At 41.5% G+C, this 25019-nt stretch overlaps 1 protein-coding gene across 1 annotated transcript in view; it reads right to left on the reverse strand.

Annotated features, from left to right (window-relative positions):
* OBSCN (obscurin, cytoskeletal calmodulin and titin-interacting RhoGEF) overlaps positions 1-15421 on the reverse strand; it is a 1012031-nt gene extending 996610 nt beyond the window's left edge. Inside the window, exon 1 of the mRNA XM_086941076.1 lies at positions 14279-15421. Coding sequence (XP_086797202.1) covers positions 14279-15416 — 1138 coding nt within the window. The 5' untranslated portion in view covers positions 15417-15421. The remainder of the gene's footprint in view (positions 1-14278) is intronic.
* Positions 15422-25019: the final 9598 nt, after the last annotated feature.

The raw sequence follows: 25019 nt of genomic DNA on the forward strand, positions 1-25019 counted from the left end.
GGTGGTATGTGCCTTTAGCAAATGGGTTGAGGCCTTCCCCACGAAAGACAATACAGCTCTGACAACGGCTAAGGTGTTGCTTAAGGAATTCTTTCCTCGCTTTGGAGTTTGCAAGTTTCTGTGGAGCGATAATGGGCCTCATTTTGTTGGGAAGATTGTGGAGTATGTACTGAAGGGGTTAGGGATTCAGCAGAAGTTCCACGCTGTGTTCCACCCTCAGTCGGCAGGTCTGGTTGAGCGGTACAATGCTACGTTGAAACTTAAACTGGCCAAAATTGTGGCATCCACGTCGTTGAAGTGGCCAGATGCTTTGCCGCTAGCACTGCTCTCTCTTAGATCAGTACCCCATTCACGAACTGGCCTTACACCATATGAGGTGGTGTTTGGGCGCCCCATGAATATCTGGGGGGTGCCCAAGCGTGATTAATACATAATGTGCCTTGTGTTATGATGAACGACTATTTGGCACGATTAACAAATGATTTGCTTTCTATTCATCAACAGGTTCGAGAAGCGCTCCCTGACAACTCTACTGGAGAGGGCCATGATCTTCGCCCTGGCGATCATGTGATGATCCGATCGTTTGAGAGAGCGAGCAGTTTGGAGCCAAGGTGGAAGGGCCCCGAACAGGTCCTCCTTGCGACCCGGACTGCTGTACGAGTGACCAACAGAAAGCGGTGGGTGCACTCGACACACTGCCGCCGTGTCTCTCCGGATCTGGCGACTCCCGCTGTGCTGACCGACTACAAAGAGATTCTGGAGAAAGAGAAGAGCCCAGCTGTGACGTCGGCCGAAGTTGAGGGAGCCTTCCCGGGCCACGCTGTTGCTGGACGAGAGCACTACAACCTGCGTCCCCGATAAGAAGATTTTTTGGTTTTTTGTATATGACTGGTTGGTTACCGCTCCAGGTTTGTAAAACGGAAACCGGGAATTCCAAGGGGGGGGATCAGTTCTGCCAGTGTAGCGACACCCGTCTTGGCCCGGAGAAGAAAACAACGGCTACCTCGGAGTTCAGCACCGTATTTTTCTTTTTTTAGGTATACACACATGTGTATTTGAGACTTTGTGAACAATTTGAACTATTTGAGACTCTGTAAGAACTTTTCCGAACTATGGCATCACCAGCATCACGAGATAAGCGAATCTTGGGTGCCATTCTCTTCGTTTTGATAGTTGAGCTTGTGGTACCTGCACGTGAACATTTGCTGCCGACTACCCCGGCTCCATCTGAACATTTTCACTTTACCTTACCCTACCATGAAGAACGACATCGGCAAACTTATCTGAACAACAGTTTTATTCAGATTCTTCATCACACGCACAATATGACCAATACTTCAAATTGCTGGGTGTGTGGGATGTTACCGGGGCACCAGAAGAGAGGGGGCACCCCACTCATTCCACTCCCGTTTTCGCATAATGGATCCTGCAATGCCTGGTACACCCTCCTCTTTACTTTGAGATGGCCAACGAAAGGGGGGGTGCTTTTCCGTTTGAATAAAGTATGCTCCCATGACAAGGATGGGTTTCCGCGGGCTGAGGGTACTCGATTCGAATGGGAAGAGTACAGGCCCGACAACGTATCTGCCCCACGTGTGTACAGTAATCAAAGAAATATCAATGTATCTAGCTCACATGTCATTAATGTAATTGCTACTAAAGCCGATTTGTGTATTAGAAATAAAGGTTCGATTGCGGTAGGGAAAAGTGAATGCAACACCACACTTACTTTTGATAGCCCGAATGGCATTTCATTTGTAGCATCTCGAAACACGTATTTTATCTGTGGAACGAAGGGTTATCATCAGCTTCCATTGGGATGGTTGGGCACGTGTTATGTATCGTTTGTGCTACCTCCTGTATTCATTGCCCCACCAATGTATCACAATGAATATATCTTGTACCACGATTTTGTCCTGAATAGGGTCAAACGGACTGTCGTTCTGGATGACATAGACCAGACTGATACTGCCTTACAACAGTATGTGGACTTCAATTTGGGACTGTTTTCCTTTGTGGGGGCCGCGTTGAACAGCCGGAAAATAAGACGATTGACACATGTTGTCGAGGCTGTAGCGAATGACACTGCCATTGCCCTAGGAAATATCACTGAGGAACTTCAGATTTCTAGAATAGTTATGCTCCAAAATAGGATGGTGTTGGATGTAGTTCTAGCTGACCGTGGGGGGGCATGCAGAATTATCGGAAGTAGCTGCTGTGTATACGTACCTGACAATTCCCCATCTGTTTATGATGCCATATCAAAGCTTCATAAAATCGCAGCTGAGATACATCCGGACAATGGAACTTGGACACTTTCAGGATGGTTCTGGTCAATGCTTACTACTTGGGGCTGGAAACTGTTAACGATTCTATGTATAATTGTGGGGGCACTGTTTTTTGTTTGCCTATGTATCCAATGTGGCCCTGCCTTATGTTCCATGTGCCTATCAGCTTGCATACCATCAAGACGAGCGCTTGCCCATGACAAAATGATGCTTCATAAAGAAGTAACACAAATAATGTTAATAGACATCGAGGACGAACATCCTGATTATGTTCATTATGAGGTAGATTCAGCTAAACGCTAAAAGGGTCGTCTGTCGTAATTGGCATGGCCGCATTAGCGATTAGCTGAAACTACACGTTTTCCTCCTTAGCTTGGCTATACATGAAAACGCCATTTTGAATGTTGCGGCGGCCATCTTAGGCCATAAGCAGCCTCGTGGCTGGCGTGCCCTTTAGTCCGTTGTCCGTACCACTGACCACTTCAGTCTGCCCAGCAACAGGCTATTTTTAGTACTGGTCAAGCTTGCACATGCGCAGTCCCAACTGACCAGTTACCCCTCAGGAATGTGCACCAAACTGACCAGCGGAGTTGTGCCCCCTCCAATAAGCTGGCTGTGTTCCAAAACATGACCATATATGTACATGAATGTGTTCTAACTTGTGCCGCCTATCTTTTATTGCCCCTAAACTGTATATAAATCGGGGTCACACCGGTGTTCGGTGTGATACCTCTTGCATTACCGAAGGGTGCTGTATGAGTGTACCACCACCCCATGGGGTCTTAATAAACTTGTTCCTTGCCTTTTACAGTTTCCGTGCCAACAGTTCTTGAGTGTAAGTGGGTTATCTTCGGAGCATGTAGGCCTTGGGAACCCTGATTACTACAGATCGACAGTTGAGGATCGCAGACCCACATTTCTAGAATACAACACACAATTATTTTGAGACGGTTTGATGGCAAACATTTATTTGGGGTGTCAAACCCCAATTTTTCTTTTTTATCTGTAAATTAGCACCACACTAAAACTTGCATTTTCATTTAGCTATCAAGTTTCGAAGGTTACAACCAAGCTACTTTAAATAGTATACCTTCTTAAGCATGGTCCATTTCAGAAATAGACAGTCTTACATTTTTTACAAACCACACAGTGACTAACCAGCTTACCGATATCTAATCAGACTGGATATTCTATCAATAAAAGCAGGAAGAGCTTAGCAACATCTCTGTGGCATGAAAAACAATTGTGCTAAAAGGATCATTGCAGACTGTGATGGTGAACAGTAACAGGAGAAGTGTATCAAGTTAACTGGTGATGGATCTCAGCGGATGTGATCTTAAAAGGTGATTGGCAGACTGAAATTTGCAAAGATGTGAAAGCAACTGCCACTCAGGCTCAATTATAGTAACAATATTAATATCAATAATAATAATAAAGTCTTCTATAAATGTTATGCAAAACCCCATTTGGTTTCAATGTACAGTAGTCCGTAATCTTACCCAACTCATTCCTATTCAATTCTCTGTCCTATGTATATAAAAAAGGAGTGGTAGAACGGTGACCCTCCTGAACTGTATTTATAGTGTGTTAACCCTCTCAGGAATGTTGACAGCTGAAGAAGTCTCCTGGTTATTTAAGACTTCGACATTTGCACTGTGATCTGATCACCCAAACATTTCTGTTGTGTGGCTTCCTCACTGGCACTTCCATGACCACAATAGCTCAACCTTGGTGAATGTTAGTTTTAAAAGTGTTTCATTTACTCTTCTACACTGGATTTACAGATGGGAGAAACATTAGATGTAGGAAAGGTAGCATAGCTAGAGCACTTATACAGAGAGATAGTGTAGAGAAGTTGCCTGTCACCTAGGATTGCAGCAGAAGAAGTAAGAGCTGAAAAAGAGGAGAGCTGGAAAAGACTCCTTAAATATGGTACAAAAAATAGGTCCAATCTGCCACAACCCCCGACAGCTTTTCGGTTCATGAAAGAGTTGCATGCGAAAATGAAATGAAGATGATAGTGGAATTTATTTAATCATCAAAATACATCATCAGTAATTTGATGCCAAGGCAATGTGCTGGAGCATGAATTCTCAATTAGAAAACGAAAAACAATTATTATCATTCTTAAGTCTACGGAAACGTTGGTGGTCATGACAGAAACTGCTAGACAAGTAGTGTAGAATGTCAAGCTTGCCTATCAAGTCTAAACACCAGTGACCCTATACTTCTTGCACACATTATTACTTCTCACTCATATCTTCGAGGCTGTGTCAGTTTACCTCAAATGCACCCTTAAAAATGCATTGACATGACCCCTTGAGTGTAGTACTTAACTTGTGGAGATCCCTCCTTCTGAAGGTCAACCGGACCCCGAGATTTTTGCACGCCCATAAGATGAAAAAGAATACTCTTCCCAGTTTCATCCTTGAATTTATTGTTTATTTTTTATATGATGATTCTCTTTTCTTCACAAAGAGCTTGTGGTAAATAGATGGAACTCATTTCAAAAGTAATAGTGTTGGCAGAAGCAGTGCCGGAATGGTTTCTTGCCTGTAATCCTGGTTCTCTCTCTCTCTCAGGGGAACCTCCATTGAAATCATAAGCACTGAAGACATTTATGTCACATGTGCCCCCTGGCCTTTCTGAAGTAAGGCGAAGTAAATGTGACTTTGAAAGAACTGCTTTGAGGTCCCCGCACGTGGGCGGGACTATTCAGTGCTTATGACTAAAATGCAGATCCCCTGTAAGAGAAGATGGAGTTCAGGATGAGTTTTACATGTTGATGTATCATATAAAAATTTCATGCCACATGGGCCACACAGTCCTGAGCTGTAGTCGCTATTTATGTCTGTGCATATTACTCTGTCTGTTTTTAGTGTTTTTATTGTAAGGTACAGTGGCAGTCCTTTCAGTTCAGAATTGAGACCAAATTGTCAGACAGGAAAGGCTAATTGGATCCCGAAACAGTACAAAATTAAATGAAACGGATAGTTATTAAAAGCAACCACAGGTAAAGTGCAAACACTTTTAGAGCAGTTAGACGGCTGATGAAAGGAAAGTACAGGGAGAAGATGTGACCTCGTGGTTAAAGTGCTGAGTTTGGAAGCCATACTTTTAACTCCTAGAAACACAATAAGGCTCTGTCCAAAAATAATAGTCGATTAACCACCAGTGTTAAATGGTGAATGCCTTATTGCCAGTTTTCCCATCACATGAAATGCAACCATTCAAAAAATGCTTCTATTTATATTACAATAACATCAGCTCTTGTCTTTTATTAATTAATTTAGTAAAGGGAAATAGCTCTGCTACTTAACTTATAAACTATGGATTGTTGCTATACAATCAGGTAAGGACAGGAGCCTTTTAAAAGCCACAGAGTTACTGTGTTCCTGCATTTGCTCCTTCAAGACACATTTTTTTTCTAACCCGTGGTATTATTTACGGCCAGGGTTCAAAATTCCAGCCAGTTGTAAAAATACCGCTGTCTTCACTACCAAAAACAACACTAAGGTGTTTTTCACCAGAGCTATTTTTACTACCAGTGGCAATTACCACCATAAATACTACCATCCTCCAGACATTTCTACCTAGTGGGGGTGCCATCTTGGAAAATTGCTAATATAGCTAGTGCTCTATTTCTTAAAGAATAACGACAAGATTTACTTGTCTTGTCGGTCAAAAATGGGAGTCCTTAAAAATGGCTGAGCACCAGTTTTAAGTGCTTTAAAACATGGTAAATGGACCATTATTTTAAGAGTGGAAGTGCCTAATGGTGGCTTAGTATGTGAAGGTCTTGCATCCTGACCTCTAAACTTGCAGGAAGTCCATATATCATAGAGCAAAAAATAAACAACTGTCTCAGCAAGAAATAGCCAGCTCTCTGGATTGACAGAGGGCAGTAAACCCAGACAAGCAAAGAGCTACAGGGACAGCTGGTGTGAACATTCATCTGTCTTGCTTTTGACACGCTAAAAGACTCTGACCCCCTACGAAGAGGTGCATAATGTTACCAGGACTAAATTAGAGTGTGTTAGTTTGTGCAGCATTTCCAATGAGGATGAACACATAAAAGACTTTAACTTCCAGCGTGGTTAATCCCGTTTAAAGAGGGAAGTGGAATCCCCTAATATTACGAACTCAAAGTGGCGATGGAACGGAGTGGAGTCCTCCACTGGTTTACCCTGATGTGGAACACAATAATCCTTAGAGGACGAAAAAGAAATCTAAAAGAGTAGGCAGAATATAAGATAGATAGTGGACATCCCTTGGCGAGTTGATTTACCAATACATTTGATCCCATACAGATTATAAAAGGTTTGTATAGAGTAAAGAGCAGCGAGTGGTGTATATCTGTTCTTCAAATGACCATCAGAGACAAAAGGCATACAGTTATTTGTTCATTTCAATTCCCTCTCAAATGTAGTCAGTCTCTGCAGCCATTGTGACCAGGATTGCAGTTGAGTCGATTCCCATTTGTAATTAACCTGAGCTCTGTATTTGTATTTGTGTTTATATAATGTGCATATACCTAGCATCAATGCTGCTGTTTACTGGATATGTGTGGAAGGATAAAACTAGGTTACTGGCAGTGAGGATGAGGATGGGATCTGTTGTATGTGCGGCAAGGGGTTGGCAGAGATAGGGGTTCCCTACTGATGATATAGGGTGTACTGTAAAGAGACAAGTTTTCAACTTCTTTTTGAAATGGAGAAGTGAAGGTAGGAGTCTAATCTGTGTTTGAGTGTTGTTCTGCAGCAGCCTTGATGTATAATATTAAAAAGTCTAACCTAGTTTTTACCTGGCTTGTCAGTCCTAAAATTCTTGATCACCAGTGATCTGATGGCTTCTTTGGTGGCAGTATGCCTACTGATGTGATGATGTTTTTCAGACAGGTAGGGTAGAGGTTTAGTCATTACGTGCAGAGTTACAGGTGTATACAGTGAAGTTTCTTCAGAGTTGAAGAAATATGGTTATATTTAGTGAGTGGGAAGGCAGCAAGCAGCACTCATCATTCTTCATTGGATCCAATTGTGGGCAAGTAAGGGGTTTCTGCTCTTCAGTTGGGGAGAGAACCAGGGCTTGCAAGGTGACCGTGAAGTACAATTCATCGTGGTCTAGTTCTATTTTTCAAAGGATTAAGCCTTGATGCTAGGCAGCTTGTTTATTTCTGGAGTTCTTAGTCTTAGAGAATAGCTCAATAACTTTGACATAGCGAAGGGATTTTGTATCAGAGACGGGAATACACCTTTCCAGCATCAGCTCAAAAAAACACTTCTGGATCTCGGTTGTTTGGTGCTACAGGAACAGGGCTAAATCTGATGCTCCTGGGATTCTATTTGAGGCATATGCGAGGCATCCAGGGCTGGGTGAGGTGAGGTGAGGCAGGTCTTGAGTTAGTCAGTGTAAATGACTGACCAAAGGCTTGGCTTAGGAGTGAAGCGTTGATCCACACCAAAGGATCAGTTGATCTGGTGGCATGGCAATCTCATCTCCTTCCTTGAAGAAAATAACAGCTGCCCTCCCAGAGGCATCCAGAACGTACATTGGGGCATCACTGCACTGAGAGATGGTCATGAGAATGACAAGTAATGGCCTAACTATCGCCGAACATTACCCCAGATGTCAGTAAGCACCTGAAATATATCAATCATTGAAGAACCAGAGGAGATTAGTTCAAACACAAAGACAGGGATGAAAATGTATAAAGACACAAACCAAATCATATTGCTGCCACTGATGTTGTTTAAATCCTAGCAATGATTGCGATTCAATTCTCTATACGGTCCCCAGAAATATTGATTTCCCTGACTTTCGTCTCAGAAACACCATCAGAAGCCAACGTAGAAGGTCTCAATAAATGGTCATGGGTATACGCAGAACAAGGCTGGAATGACTTGAGAAAATGCACCTCTTGGACAAATAAAGAGTAACAAAATGAATATTAAGTGACAATAGGAACACAGGAGTTGTTCCCAAATAAACAAAGTTTTGCCATGGAGGGCTCTTTATATACCAAATGTATCGATTAAAATAAGAAGCCTTAACAGTTACTGTCCCAGAGAAAGCCACTGGCTGAAAAAGTCAGGGTCCATAAACTGATGGAACTTCTGAGAGACGGTATGCCTTCCACTTTTCCATGCAGTCAATGTAAAAGACCAACTTCTCTCAGCCGGTACATTCAATCACCGTTCATCCTAAACATTCTCCTTCCATCATCGTCCTCAATATACCACACTACTACAGAAGAATTTGTTTGGGATTTAACTGAGATTTGAAGTTTAAGATAGGAACCTTAGCTTACCTTCTGTGGAATTCAGACCAAAGGAACACAATATAAATCATAACAGGACAACCTGGGGCATTTGTCAGGTCTTGGCATTAATTAGAATAAACTATATATTTATACTAAAAACTTGCATAATGCAAATTCATACGCCCCTCTGAACTATTATGTGATGTATTGTGTTGCGATATGCTATGGTACATATGATACATTATATTATACTATGCTCTGGTATATGTTATGTTATGTCATACTATGTGTCCTGACAAGCATTGCATTTGGTCCTGCCATTTTTGGTATTGCATCATGTCCATTTTTGTGTAATTTCATCATAAATTAAATGTTATGTTGTAGAGATTTTTTACATTAACATGACCTAGAAAGGGGCTCAAGAATAGTAAAGAGATAATGCATCATTATCGCCCTTTTTCTCTTTTCAGACCTCCAATCTGGAAGTGTCTATTTTCAAGATTAAAGCCATCAAAAAGAGTTCTTTGATTTACAAAATAGACAGATCATCCCATCTTAGACGCAAGCCAGCCTGCTATTCTCTATGCTCATGTGACAGTGTATGTAATGGATAGACAAGTGGGAAGAGGAAATATTTTCCAGAAAACAAGTATAGCAAAATAACTATTTCCATTGTGAAGTTTTGTTAGTTAGCTAACCACTTCGGGAATTTTGTTTACTACATTGTTTTTTGTGGGTTTTTTGAGTGGGGAGATGAAATGTTTTCAAGAGACAATGTGGTATCTTTAGCTCAAGACGTTATTCATTTAGTGAATCCTCTGTAAACAAGTCCCATGGTTTTGAAGACAAAAACAATTATTTCTGAAACATACAAAAAAGAGATTGATGCCATGAATTGAGATCATAGCCAAAACCCTTTAGAGCTCCTAAATATCTCAAATATATTGTTTTGTTTTAGTTTCTAGGCGTAGTGCTGTGACTAGGATAGGTTTTCCAAAGCACTAAAAATAGTCATCCAACTAATAAATTCCATTACTTCCTCAATTGGAGAAATCGGAACAGGCGGCACTGCAACATAAGAACCTGGGAATACCGTGTCACAATTTAACAACTTGCCTCTCCTAAGTGGATGCACAAGTGACAGTGACTGATAAATCTCCCCTACAGACAAAATAAGGTCAGGTACATCCACTTTTTTCAATGTCAATTTTGTATATTCATGAGCGACTAAAGGTCCACTAAAGTATGAGACAATTGAAGTGCCAAAGGCAGCCAACATGGTCTTGGTAATAGGTATAGGCTCAAATTAAGAACTTGCATCTTGAACGGAATGGATGGTCTTTGTTATAAACACATGTTGTTTGTTATAACACAAGAACCGTAAGTGGAACTTTCAATATAGAATTAACATTTTACAATTGTAATGCACCCTAAATCCACAAGTGAAGAAGGAGAACAATAAATATAGCTTTCATTATGGGTGAACTTTGTAGCTTTATAAATTATACTTTGCAAATAGGCATTACAGTTACAAGAACTATAATACACTAGCCTACTACTTACTAAATCAACATCATTGATGTATTATGAATCTCTTATAAGGATATAAAAGTAACAGGCTTGTATGTCGTAGGTGAATAGTGGTAGATGTGACACTAGTGGCATAGATAACACTTTGCCCCGGACCGCTTCTATTATACCATGCTTCATATCTCTTGTGCCCCTTACTTCTCTTGCCCCAGCCACACTAGCATGTTTTCTCATTGACCCACCCCAATGATTTTTTCCTCATTTTCTCCTCTGACAATTTACCTTAACATCTTACGTTCCCGACCCATGACATGCTGTTGCGATATTAGCATGGTTAGGAATGAGTGGACTATAAAAGAAGCCATAATCATAATCAGCATGCTTCCTCATTCCTAATATCTTGATCAATTTTTTATATCTGCTGGCCTCTCTTTTCCTTATCTGCTGTCCACCTCAGTGTTATGAGGTAACATCAAGGCGGTGTGAGATCCTATGTGAAGTTTCAAAATAACCTTGCTATAACTGTTCCATAATCATAGAGATGCAGTGTGTTAGGTCAAGAAAGAATAAACAAGCAGTTGAGCCTCTTTTCTGTGGAGATTGGTTGTTCCTGCCTGACTGCACAGTGGCGTAGATAGGGGGGGCACTCTTGTTTGGGGGCGGTGGAGGTGAGCAAGTTGTATCTGTTGACTACCACCAACCTCCTGCCCCCGAAAACAGGTCATCCATCAGATTCCCCCAACCAGCCACAAGTCGTCTGTTGCCCCCCCCCCTTACCTGCACCGAGTGGTAAACTTAGGGGCCGCCCTGGTGGCAGTAGGTCTAGTTACGCCAACTAGGGCCTGTGTCTCACAATGTGTGCATTCCCACCTCATTCCTGAAGGTCACCCCTGGATCCGGCAAAGAACACCAGATCCTTGAAAGCATGACCGTCTCCCACTGTTCTCAAGATACAGTTCCAAAGTCAATTTGATTTTGAAACCCAGTTCAGAGACAAGCAGCATAGAAATACAAAGTATTATCAAAAGTTTGACATAGAAAACTAGATAGATTGCCCTGATCAAAACTTAAAGTTTTTTTCTGTAAGATCATCTCAGGAAATTTACTTTCGGAGACTGTATCTGACCTTCACTCAAAGACATTTAGCTTTGCATTAATACCAATGAAACCCATGGGGATCACTTTTGAAGGGAGAGATCTGAGGCTGAATTTAACCCTACCATTAATCTGTGTTAAGACTAAGAGTGACACCTATTCCCAATTAATCCCTGGAACAGATTTAAAACTAGCCAGGAAGCTCGAAGTTATTGCCCAATATAAGCTTTACCTCTAACACTGAAGGTTCTTATTATATAGTGCATTCCTAATCAAACCTAGAGACACAAAAGGCAAGTGACGTTTATTCTTAAGAGAATTTTTCAATAATCTATTACAGTCTCAAGAACAGAACATGCCTAATCGGGCATTGTTAGTTTAAATATGGCCTCAAATAAAAACCAGGTAAAATGAAAAGAATCCCTATTGCTTCAATGAACCCTAAGACTACCTACCTTTTCCATAAACAAGCTATCAATGAAGTATGATTTATCACCAATATCCTGTAGATATCGATTTTGCAAGAGTGTGGGGTGGAAGGTTTGTGGGTGGGGGTGGAGGACACTGCACCTGGGAAACAGTCCTGGAGTAATATTGGTGCATGGGTGCAGAAAGATGGGTGTACAAAGCACGGGGATCCGCCAATAAATTTGAAGAGGTCTAGGCAACTGACAAATATGTTGGTTCAAGAAAGTATAATGGAAGATATTATATGTTTACTTATTAAATAATAAAATGTTAAAATATATATATATATATCTAGTAGACTCTTTCGACTCGTAGACAGGAAAATAAGGACACGGTTCAATGTGTAAAAGCAAACCCCTGTGCTAACAGCATAATTGACCAGCTAGCTGCTGCACTTTCTCAGAATGAGTAAATGATTACAAAGAAAATTAATTTCAGTATCTGAAGGTGCATCTGAGGCTCCAAAGGTATCTTCTTGTAGTTCTTTAATGAACATTCTGTAGAGGTTTTTGTGCCTGATGTGGAGACTCATTTGGGTATTGAAACTACAAGGCTCCAGCACTCCTTTCTCAGATCAATCTGAGACACATAAAAGATCATGATAGACTTCACCTTTCACTAATGAGTACAAACATTTTTCCCTGCAGGTTGAATCACCATTTCATAAAGTTAACCCATTTCATAAGTGGTGGTGAATTTTAGATGTAAGCTACACATACACATTTCTGGCTACATTTGAGTTAGAGTAGCTTACATTTTAATGTATGATTATTCAACAATAGTGCTCTTACATTATACAGGATGATGTTTTTCAAATATTGACTCCTTAATATACTCCACAATCTCTTAATAACTCTTGAACCTTAAGAACTAAAACAGCTTCAAAATGATATCACAGACAGAACTATTTTTGAGTTCCCAATCATCACCAAAGATTCACTAACGCACTCACATTGAGAAACCAAACATTCAATATTGGACCAGTTTACGTTACATGTTTAACCGATACTGTGCAGTTATGCAAGAATAAGCAAGTGGGAAAACAACATTTGCACTGGTCACCTGTCACAAAAATAACATATGCCCTCAAAGACAAGCGTCAAAATAGTATTTTTCCCCCGTCGGATCAGTGCAATTATTGTTTTTCCATTATTTACTCAATGCAAATGTTGTTGGTAAAATGCACTGTATCAGTGTAATGTCATATAATCTGGCTCTAGAAATAATCAGCTAAACCATATTTCCCAATGGCACATGCCCATTACACATAGAATTCACCCCCACCAATTAAATACAAAGCAAAACAAAAATAATAAAACCTCAACTTTTTCAACAACATTTCAGCCCCATATCTCGAAGGACAATTCATGCGACTCCACGTAAGATTATAATAGCTGAAGTTAATGATATATGTTAGACTCTATCCGAGATTCCAGCGCCCATCCGCGTGATGTAACTGAGCCTCCTGTCCAGCTAACAACACCCATTTTCACCATACATCAGAGAAGCCATCCCTCATGATATGAAAAGGACTACATCCGTAACTACAACACCCCACTCTCATGATATACCCGAGACACCCTTTGGCACACCAAAAGCCCACCCTCATGATGTACTCAAGACTTCATCTTAGGCTACATCTCCCCATCCACATGATGTACTACTCTCAAGCCAACAACACCCATCCTCACCCATCCTTACCCTGCACCCGAGAAGTAATTCCTTGTATCAAGCATAAGACCACACTAAAAACCTACATCACACTTTCATGATATACCTAAGACTCCGCCTGAGTCTACAACTCCACATCCCAATGAGGCATCTGAGACTCCATGAGAAGCTAATAGGTTCCCATGATATACTTAGAACTCATTAAAATCTTGAAATCCCTAACTCATGTTGTTCAGAAAACTCCATCTTTGGTTACAATTCCTTACCCTGAATACTAAATCCAAACCTGAAACACCCAAACATGAGTTACATAAGTATATTTCTAAGACTGAACTGCCTCACCCTCAAGGCGTGCATGCCCTTGGCATGTTGTATTCAATACTCAAACAGAATTCACAACATATGGGAATGAATGAAAGTTAGACCACTTGAGTAAACAACACTCCACACTGTTTATGTAGACAAGACTACTTCTGAGGCTCAAATAAGCCTACTTTATGTAGTGCGCAATTGGAAAGCCACAACTCCCAACCCTCCCGATGTGTATGAGATTGCATCTTAGACTATAATGCCTAAATCTCAATGAACAACTTGTCCTACCTCTCTTACTAGCCAAAATCAAGACCCTGAACATTGAAAATTCTCTCTGTTGCTGGTTCTATGCGTACTGCTCCATAAACGTATAAAGACATACATACAGCTTTACTTCTGCTCTTTCGTCTAATGCCCGATTCCCTCATAACAATAGGATGGGATAACCAGAGCTAAGCCTCATCTGACTTCAGTCTCTGGAGATTGTTTCTGTAAAGTGACATTTGTGTGTTTATCTGCAAAAAATAAGTTTAAAGACTAATTTCTGAAATTCACTTTACTATCATGAGGTTTCATACAACTCCTATAAAAAACCTTTCTAACCTACAGCAGTTTGTGACTGTGCATTTGTGCAGTGTTAGTATGAATCACTTACCTTTGACTATGACCAGAACAGAGCTGTATGTCTGTCCAGCAAGGTTCGATGCCGTGCAAGTGTACAGTCCATTGTCGATTTGCTTGCAGAATAGTATCTTTAGCACAAAGTTCTCCTGTTCATCTTCATATACAATGTGTCGCCTTCCCTCCAACACCACATCCCCATCTTTTTTCCAGACGATCTCTGGCTTGGGTTCACCAGTAACATAACAACTCATCTTGGCATGCTTTCCTTCGGTCACCGTGCAGGTACGTGTGAAGACCCCGCTACTTTCACGGGTGACTTTAGGAGCCAAACTGGCTGCTCTCTCATAGTCACGCGAAAGACTTAACCCAATACTAGATAATGACTCTGTGGTTGAATAGGCCGATATATCATTTGATTCAGAGGATCCTAGAATGGACAGTTCTGACTTTCTCATCTCTTCGCGCCTTCTCTGCAAATGGGAGAGCAGGGAGGTTGTTTTGCCATAACTGGAATCCATTGAGCTTGGGCAGTTCTGACCATAGCTACCAAATGTACTAACAGTCAGAGAGGCAGCGGCACTGGCTGCGCCTATTGGATTCTCAGCTCGGCACGTGTATGTCCCACTATCTCCGTATCGCACACTGCGAATCTTGAGGGAATTTCCCTCTCCTTTGGATTCAATCTGGACACGGTTTGAATCAAAAGCACGGCCCAGTGATCTTCCATCTTTCTCCCAGTTGATTGAGGGTGAGGGATGACCCTGAACAATACAGCTGAAAGTGGCATCCTCTCCGGTGACAACTTTAATGGAGGATGGTTTCAGGATGAAAAATGGGGCAGACTCTGTTATGGTTCCATCTTTCTCATTACCGACTTTGACAGTGACTGCAGCAAAGGCTTCCCCAATTAAATTGATGGCCCGGCAGATGTACTGTCCGCTGTCCTCATAAGTTAAGTCGTAGATGGTTAGTCGGTACAGGTTCCCATCTTCCACCATTTTAAACCGTCCCCCTGATTCAATAGGATGCTTGTCCTTCTCCCAGGTGACCACTGGAATTGGATTGCCAATAATTTGACAACTGAGGGAAGCATCTTTGCCAACAGATAACATAAAAGCTTTTGGTCTGGTCAGGAACCTAGGGGCTCCACCAAATGAACTGTAATCCATCTTGATAGCCTAGAAAAAACAAAGAAAAGTTTACTTTAGCAACAGATATTACATTGCCATGAGGGTTAAACATACAGTGAGCATTGTTGGCATCACACAGGCATTGCAATTTGTAATAATGCAGGATCTTTAATCTAACATCTACAGTTTCCAATTGGATATTGACGTGGTAAGACTTGTTCATTTCTACCTGCCCGCATAGATGTGCTGTACAAGTCATATAAATCAAACATACCTATTGAACCGGTCAAACAAGGGGTGTATTCTCCAATAATTGATGGAGGTTAATGCATGATTGCTGCAGTATATATCACATTACCAGTTCACTGTTGCATACGACTGACTACTAAAAGCAATCAGGCAGTGACACCATCATTTTTCACCATGCCCTTTAAAATATGCAGACTCCATGGATCAAAGCAGCAAGGTAGTCTATTACAGAATTGCATATGTGCAGTACACATGTTCCCACAACACAAATGCTCTAAAGCCTTTATCAGAGGCCTCTGAGGAATGATGCACCATTAGTGTATCCCATTGTGCTGGATGCACCATGGGTGCATCATATAGTGCTCATGTGTGATGTAGATCTGTGGGATAAATTAACCTTACACATGTGTGGTGCATTCAGCTTATTCCTTAGCCAGTGTGGGTTATAGGACTCTCTCAAACAAGGCAATTAGACAGTGTATGCTATTTGAGGAATGGTAGAAAGATCTTCATATTACCAGCCTGCAAGCTTGAGGGCTCTTCCTTTCTGGTCAAGCTAAATATATGTTTTAACGTTTTCATTGTACTCCCAATAAAGAAATAATGGAAGCAAGGGGAAAGAAGAATAGGAAATAAAGAAAGTGGCAATGTGGAGATACCGGAGATGGATAAACAGAGGGTAGGAAGGGAGAGGGAAGTGGAATGAACTACGACAGAGAAGGAAAGTTCCATATCGAAAGAAGGGATGGGGAATGAAAAGCTTGAAGAAACAAAGTTAGATAAAAAGAGTAAATGATGAAGGACAGTGGGCCCGAGTGAGGAAGAAATAGGAGAAAGAAATGTTACAAAAATAGAATTAGATGGGAATAAGAAACCGAAAGAATGAATAAAATGAGAAGGGATCGGTTTAAAAAGCACATATTTCGCACACTGATGACCAAACATCCAAATGTATATAAGCGAATGAGCCCCAACAAACATTCTCAACTATCTCTATCCTGTGACAGGCTCCCAAACCTCAAATTGAGACTTACTTCACCAACCGGATGCAGTAAGGGTGGCGAATATGTGATGTAACAACCCAATCAAAATGATTGCGGTATGTTACATCGCAGTTTTTACAACACAAGTTGTTACAACGACTTGCGCTGGAGGGCCCTGGACTTAGGAATAGTAAGATGTACTATTCCAACACCAGTCTAGATACAGTAGGAAAGGTGTTGGAATAGTAAATCTTACTATTCCCTAGGTTATAGCGCCATCCAGCGCAAGTCGATGTAACGACTTGCGTTGTAACGGCTGTGTTGCAATTGCATTGCGGTGGACTCATCACAATGTAAAGGATGTTTCCCAAGGGTGGGCCGTAGTTGTACTCTGAAACTCCCGCCTGCCTGAGGGAATGTCTGCCCTTCATTTCGAGAATTTCAAGAACTTGTGCAAAGAATGGTTGTCGACAAGGGTGGAAAGGCAGCATTGATTCTACTAGATCTATCAGCCGTGTTTGATATGGTCCACCACTCTCTCCTTCTTAATCGGCTTCAGTTGCTTTACTTTAACAAGTCAGCACTGGCCATGCTGAGTTCCTTCTTGAGTGACAGACAACAGACCGTGGAGCTGGAAGACTTCTTCTCAGTGGTCCACTCGCAGTCCCACGTTTTTCAAAGGCTATGTTACTCCCTTGATAAAGCTCATTCGCAGTTGCAGCTTCACTGTCTTCTTTTACACAGACGACATGCAAATTGTGGTGTCTATATAATCAGATGTGGAAAAGAAAGCTATAAATTTCTGTCGCTGCATGTCTCACACAGCCACGTGGAAAACTGCCTGAAGCTGAACTCAGATAAATCTGAGGTTTTGCTCTGCTCTTTGGGAATCTCATCTCCTTCTGGAATACATCATGGTCGCCATCTGAGCTGGGCCCCCTTCCTGTTAAAAAAGCGAGAAACTTGGGCATCATTTTTGACACCAAACTGTGCTTCTCTGAACAAATCAACCAAATAACTTTGTCATACTTTTTCCTGCTTAGGACTCTAAAGAAGATTTGCCCATTTATTCAAGCAGAGCTACAAAAAGACGTGACATTGGCACTTGTCAACTCAAGGATAGGATACTGCAAGGCCCTTGTACCTTGGCACTCAAAAGCAACTGCTGAATAAACTCCAATCGCTGCAAAATGCAGCTGCTAGACTGAACCTGAAAGTCCCCAAATTTGCCCATGTCGCCGAGGCGATGCAGGGGCTACACTGGCTCCCAGTGAGGAACAAGATCAAGTTTAACGATACAGAAAAGGGGGTGGTGATGAACAGAGTGTCTGAATTAAGCAGACCACTCTTACCCAGTCCAAAGATCAGGGCTTGATCCATCACCGTTATTTATCTCACTGCCCCATCCCAGCTCAGAACCTGGCTATATGCAAATTAGTCTGTCCCTGGCCCAGTGCATCATGGGAACAGGGCAGACCAAACTACCAAGCCAATTCTTCACCAGAAAGGAGACAAGCTACCGGGGACCGGTTTCTGGCATTTCAGCCTCTTCGGCCCGGCTTGCTTGAATCCTGATGGAGCAGTGAGAAAGGGACTCATGTCTGAGTATACCCTGCCACACCTATAGTGGCCAAAAACGATACAGAAAAGGGGGTGGTGATGAACAGAGTGTCTGAATTAAGCAGACCACTCTTACCCAGTCCAAAGATCAGGGCTTGATCCATCACCGTTATTTATCTCACTGCCCCATCCCAGCTCAGAACCTGGCTATATGCAAATTAGTCTGTCCCTGGCCCAGTGCATCATGGGAACAGGGCAGACCAAACTACCAAGCCAATTCTTCACCAGAAAGGAGACAAGCTACCGGGGACCGGTTTCTGGCATTTCAGCCTCTTCGGCCCGGCTTGCTTGAATCCTGATGGAGCAGTGAGAAAGGGACTCATGTCTGAGTATACCCTGCCACACCTATAGTGGCCAAAAACGATACAGAAAAGGGGGGTGGTGATGAACAGAGTGTCTGAATTAAGCAGACCACTCTTACCCAGTCCAAAGATCAGGGCTTGATCCATCACCGTTATTTATCTCACTGCCCCATCCCAGCTCAGAACCTGGCTATATGCAAATTAGTCTGTCCCTGGCCCAGTGCATCAAGATCAAGTTTAAGGCACTGTGTCTGGTTCGCAAGGACCTGCACTGGACCGGGACAGAACATTTTCCAAAAATCTTCCTATGGCACTCTCCTAATTGGACCCTTAGATCCAGTTCATCCAGATTGACAACGGTTCCCAGGATAAATACAGCTAGATGGGGTGGGAGAAACTTTGTCTTCGGCACAGGTAAATTCGAACTCCTTGGCCTTAACTCTGAGATACCAGTCCAATCTGCTACAGTTTAGGAAACAGTTGAAAACATGGATTTTCACCGAATCACTAAGGTAAGCTCAATCGGTTTCACTCTTCTCCACTAATCGCTGTCATTTAACAGCTAGTGCTAAGCTACCTTCAGGTAATTGTGTACGTTATAAAAACAAACTTACTTACTTACTTACTTGTTCCTAATAGTCTTTTTTTCAATCTTGCCCAATGTCTCCATGTACTTGCTTCAGGCTATATTTTTTCAAGACTAGTGCACAGCACGTGGCTCCCCCTTGTGCATAAGTAACATTTTACTTAAGAATCAATGCATCTCTGCTGGTACTGGGGGCTACTTTGTGTCTCCAAAATAAACCTTAATTGTAAAACAGCTGTTAAATGGCTGTCTTGTACTACATGATTGGTTCGCAGGAACACATGTGGGCGTCAAAATTCAACAGTAGGGTACGAATAAACAGCGCTAATATCAAACAATAGCGAGGTTAGGCTGAGTAGAAAAAAAGAGAAAATAAATTAGTAATGCCCTGCAATGGGCATCCTTTCATGACAATCACAAAAACAGCTGTGGGAATCTTTATCAGTTTATTAGTGCCTTTAAGGCCCACAAGTAAGAAACCAGAATTAGCTGTTCGTTTGCAAATTTCTATTCTAAACACCCATTCCGGTGATATCCTCTGAACATTTACGAACTCGCTGCTTCTGTTAGGGTCTCAGGCCCTGTACCAAGGGGCAGATTTACAAGCCCCTTGCGCCTATTTTGTGTCACTTTTAACATGGGAAAAGTGATGCAAAAGTGGCGCAAGGGGCTTGTAAATCTGCCCCCAAGTGTTCTTACAGTCGCAAATCCTCAAATGCCGTAAATCTAAGGCTTTGCAACAGGTAAAACACGTTTTGAAATGTACCAAACCCAACCGATTATTCGAAAAAGGTTTTCAGAATTGTTAAATGGGATTAGGAATCGGAATTGGAAGGGGCGTGTTTGGGTGTACATTCCTAGTATTAATATTTTGCACCTGAAATCTGCTCACAAAACATTAATATTTTACCACCAACTTAAAGGAAGTGGTAACACTTTTGCAAACCCCTTCCTCTTTATGAATGCTGACAAAAACGTTTTTAGGAGGAGGTTGCTTACCCTAAAAATGGTTTGCGTAACTTTTCACTTTTTTTTTTTAATTCATAAAGGAAAAGGGGCTGCATTTTTTTTTAAAAGGTTACTTTATTTAAAAGCAATAACAGACATGGTGGTCCGCTGATCCTAGCAAGCCACCATCTCTGTGATTATGATCAACATTAGTGGGTGGCAACTTGCAATCTACCTCTGGAAAATTGAAGAAGTTGAATTCCATCCACTAAGATTATCGATTTTATGAACCAGACTATTAGTACACAGGTCGGGTCACAAAATCAAAAAAGATTTGGCAAAACCAGTGCACAGTTTGTGAAGACTTTTACTGAAATAATCTTTGTACTCACGGCCATTGGCTCTATGGTGAACTCATTCGATAAATGTCTTTAGGAGCTGGATGATGTGTGATTTTCGGTGTTAATGTATAATTTCTTCACCAAATATACAAAGGTGAAGAGAAACCTTGTGATGTCCTTTAAACTAAATGTAAGCCACTTGTGGGGTTGTAGGCGAACCGCTGTGCATTTTCCCTTCTCACTCCAAAGCCTAGTTGCTACAATGTTTTGTGATCCCAACCTGCTCAGTTGAGGTCGCAAGAAAATTGCTGTTTGAAATGCTTGCTCCACTTTTTCTTACTAATAATAAAAAAGATTTAATCCATAAAGTAAACTTAAGTTGCTTTGTTGAGAAATAGATGAAACTTTAAAAATTTCAACAGTTAAATTATGGCTGAATTAATTTAATCTCAACTGGATGAAGTTGTGGAGTTAATGTTATGTTAAGTATTGTGATCCAGATGATTAGCAAAGTGACCCTTATGCACATCAGAGTCCAGGTTTACTGTCCATCATGTAAGAGAGCACTGTGTGAAAAACTGCTGCACCGAGTTGTGAAAAGGGTAGAAAACAGTGAAACATGGTATGTCTTTGTCCTGCACTCCTTGACGATTGAAAGATCTTGCTAAATAGCGAATGGAACAAACTTGGCATCTGCACTTGTCGACAAGCTATCCTTGCATCAATAAATCCAGGTAACCCACTGCTTAACATCCGGTTCACTAAGTTCGTCACAAGAACAGTAAAAAGACTTATAAACAGTGAGAGCAAGAAAGCCAACAATTGTTAACCATAATAGGGAGGAATAAGTCCGATGATGTTTTGTTGATTTACTCACTTCACCTTACCACCCAACAGCAGTAGGTTATGGCTTTTATGCACATGGACTATTTGCTTTCTTGTGCATCCCTGGAACCTTTAAAATATTGTATGTAGGGGTTTTACCTTACAAATGGAATTGCACTATTAGTGGTATTAGTCATCAGCTTTTAATGGCTAATGTCTTGTCCTCTCGCCTCAGCAGACGTCAAATTAGAACGGACAACCATGGCTCTTAACCATTTCTTAATCGTTTCTTAAAATGTCTTATTGTCTAGATGAAGTTAATATTTTAATATCATGAACAAATATAGACTACCAGATTGATTGATTAATTGACTACCAGGTCTTTTAATTATTTATTGATGGACTTAACATTTTCCTATTTGATGTGATGGTACAAACGCCGCAAATGGATGGATTTGGGTGGATCCAAAAAAAAACAAGTGGAAATAATGTAAGCAAAAACAAAGGACTTAGATAACGCCTGTTTTCTGTTCTACGTGTTAACATTTTAGAAATCATTTGACATACGTCTTTTTATCAGTGATGAATGCTCACCATTGTAATGATTTTTATTAATCAAACAATAAATATTTTTCACTGATTTAGTGAAACATCAGACTTAGTGAGAGAGTAAGGCCGGAGACGTCAAATCTGGCTGTTTTGTGTGATGCAGAGCATCACGCTGTGGCGCAAAGGTGAGCATAGGCTTTGAATTGGAGGTACAGCTTCCAATACAAATTTGCATGTGTAGACACCAGCAAAAGGGTCAGACATGAAAGATATGTGCTTACGGTTAAAGTGCATGTTACAAGTAGGTATACCATGCAATATGTCACTTGACCTCCTTGCTTGCAACTGCTTTTCTTTGGCATTAAGATTTGGGGCAAAGTTAGATCACACTATTTTGTAAACCTGGCTTTGCAACAAAATCTAAAGTTTTTTTTCCGTTTTATATAGCAGGAACTCGACACAAAGGTATTGGAGCACTTTACATGAGCACAAGTTACTTTACACAAGGACTTTTTTATGGTAGGCATGGTGAGATTAAATGATTTTCCCAGAATCACAGGATGGTGAGCAGATGCCAAGACTCGAACCTGGTTTTCAAACTCCAAAGCTCAAAGTCCAATGTGTGTGTGGCACTCTGTTTCTACTCTCGTTGTGTAGTAACTCCAAACCTATGTGGTTGGATTGTACAGATGTTTGGATGCTGGTGGGTTGCTAGTTAGGTCCTAACTATAACTACCTACTGGCAACTGCCAGTAGGATATAGTTAGGACCTAGTTTCCATAGGAAAAGCAATTTTTGCTTCCTCAATATCTTTGGCGTCGGTTGACGAATCTTCGCGAAATTTTCAAAACTAGTGGCCCGCTCCGGTCAGCTGCCAAGGATGAATTATGTATTCCTGTGTGCCCTAGAGAAAGGCCTAGATAGGCATATCTGTCACACTAGAAACAATGGGAAAACATAACAACCTTACATGTGAATGGGGAAAGCAATGGAAGAAAAAGAACTTTGGAGTAAATGGAAACGAAACGTGTCATGCTGCTACCCATCTCGGAATGAAGGCACTTTATTTTGCACCATCCATCGCTGTGGTCTGTACCTGTTTGTGCTTGTGTTCACCTTTGGGTCAATGTGCTACAGGACTGTGGAGTTCGATATATATGTGTCTTCAGTTGTACAGAGGATTTAATTTTGTGTGTAATGAAGTAGTTTTTCTTTTTATTAATAAAAAAGCACTGACTGGACAGCAATTTATTGACTGTTTTAGTGTTGCTGAGTTCTGAGTCACTAGCACACAGCACCTCACCCGAGAAAGCCTTGACCTTCTCTTCTCACTACCTGAGAGTAAAGTGCTAAAAAAGGGGTACTTGGTTCCTAGTTTGGTGGTCTGTAGTATGGGGGCCCCAGGACATGAAGACAATATACCACAGTTGTTACAACAGGGGCCAGTACCTTCTGACAGTCACAGGACTCTCCTACCAGGATTTCTGACAGCTATTCTAAACTTGAATTTAACCATTTTTGTCCTAAGTCTATTTGGGAGTCTTTTCTAAAACGTAGCACTCAGAAGGTCAACCTGCTTATAATGTCTTTTAAACCTGGGAGAAGACGTAGTAGAGGGTTCCTGCTGATTGACACCAATGTTCAGCTCGGAGCCTTGGGAGCAGCTTTCTACATTGTTGGGTCTTTTCATAAATATTTACTGGCTTGTGGACAACAGGTAAACCCTTTGCCTAATCTCAGACCTTGACTTGCAGCCGATGAATGAGAACGATATGTGCTGGAACATAATTGGTAGGTTTAAGTTGCAGATTGCACTCACTGTTCTGTTTTGAACACTTTCTAGTCCAGCAAACAAGTGAGAAGCACCAACTGCTAACACAGTATTGGAGTAGTCAATGTGCAAGAGTGAGGTCACTTTGAAAAAAGATAAACATTTTACAACTTCAAAAAATGGCACAATATTTTCAGCAAGTTGAAGATGGCCATCAAAGGACTTGACCCCCTATATACTTGGAGATAGAGGCCTGTTGCACATGCACAGAAAACATTTACATTTCCTTGTGCGGAGATTGTGGAGAGTTCAGTCAGGGATGGAGCTTCCAGTGATGTTGCAATATAAGACGGCCTCTGTGTATTGAGGGGGACTGAGGACAACCATTTGGCACCTGTGGGTTCGGCTAGGCCCAGAAGAGGACATCAACAGGGGCCCAAGCAATAATCTTGGCACAAGGCTATCCCATGCGTCTGGGAAGAAGTACAATAGGCTTCCAGAGGGGCATCAGTGAGAAATGTTATGAAAAGTGCAAATGTGTAGACAGGCCTCTTGGGGATATAGCCATGCATGGAGGGAGCGAATAAAGTTGTAGTGAACTGCACTACGACCTGGAGAGTGGGCCTGCTTGATGTGCACAGAGCAAAGATGGAGAAAAGGGTAGTGAGGCAGGCCATAGCAAAACAGAAGAAAGAGCCTTTTGAAAGGGGAGATAAGCCAAGCCCTTAAGAATAGGCAAACAAGAAGAGGTGATGAATGAAGAAAGGGAAGAAGTAGGAGAGAGTCTGAACTGAAGGAAGAGGTGGCCAAAATGCTATGCCTGGATAAAACTTCAAATTACAGGTCACTGGAGGAGCCTGGTCCTACAGTTTATTTAAAAGTACAACAAAGGAAGTGGGCACCCCACTAGGGAGACTGGCTTGAGACATAAAAGAGGTTCTGTGAGCAGGTGAAGAAGGATAGAGAAGGAAATGTGCCCTCCCTGGCATGAGGGAAGAATACAACCAGTACAAAGAAGGAGGCTGGTATTTGGAAGCGAGAGTAGAGAGGGTCTCTGCACCATCTACTTTAACAAATATTTCAGCTTCGGCATAAAGTAGGGACAACACAGTTGATTGGGGCAGCATTCTGGCCGGTAGATGGGATGAAGCCAAAGAGGTATTTCAGGTATTTCACAAATGCAGTGAGAGCACTGACCCAAGTTTTTCAAGATGATACAGGGCCAGTTGCATGAGACCAAGAGCCTACGAAGAGAGGGATGGGAACAGACCAACATTTCGTTCTGTGTACCAACTATTAGAGAAACTATTGAGGTGGTGGATTGGGACTCTAAGTGCAATGACAATGAGGAAGTTACAATTTTTTACATAAATGTACCGCATGACAATGTAGAAATGTGTCTTAACATTAATGTAGGAAATGCATGTCAATGTAAAGGTTAGAGAAAATGGGCTTTCATTAACTGTGC

This window comes from Lissotriton vulgaris, chromosome 10, assembly GCF_964263255.1.
Source record: "Lissotriton vulgaris chromosome 10, aLisVul1.2, whole genome shotgun sequence".
Lineage (NCBI taxonomy): Eukaryota > Metazoa > Chordata > Amphibia > Caudata > Salamandridae > Lissotriton > Lissotriton vulgaris.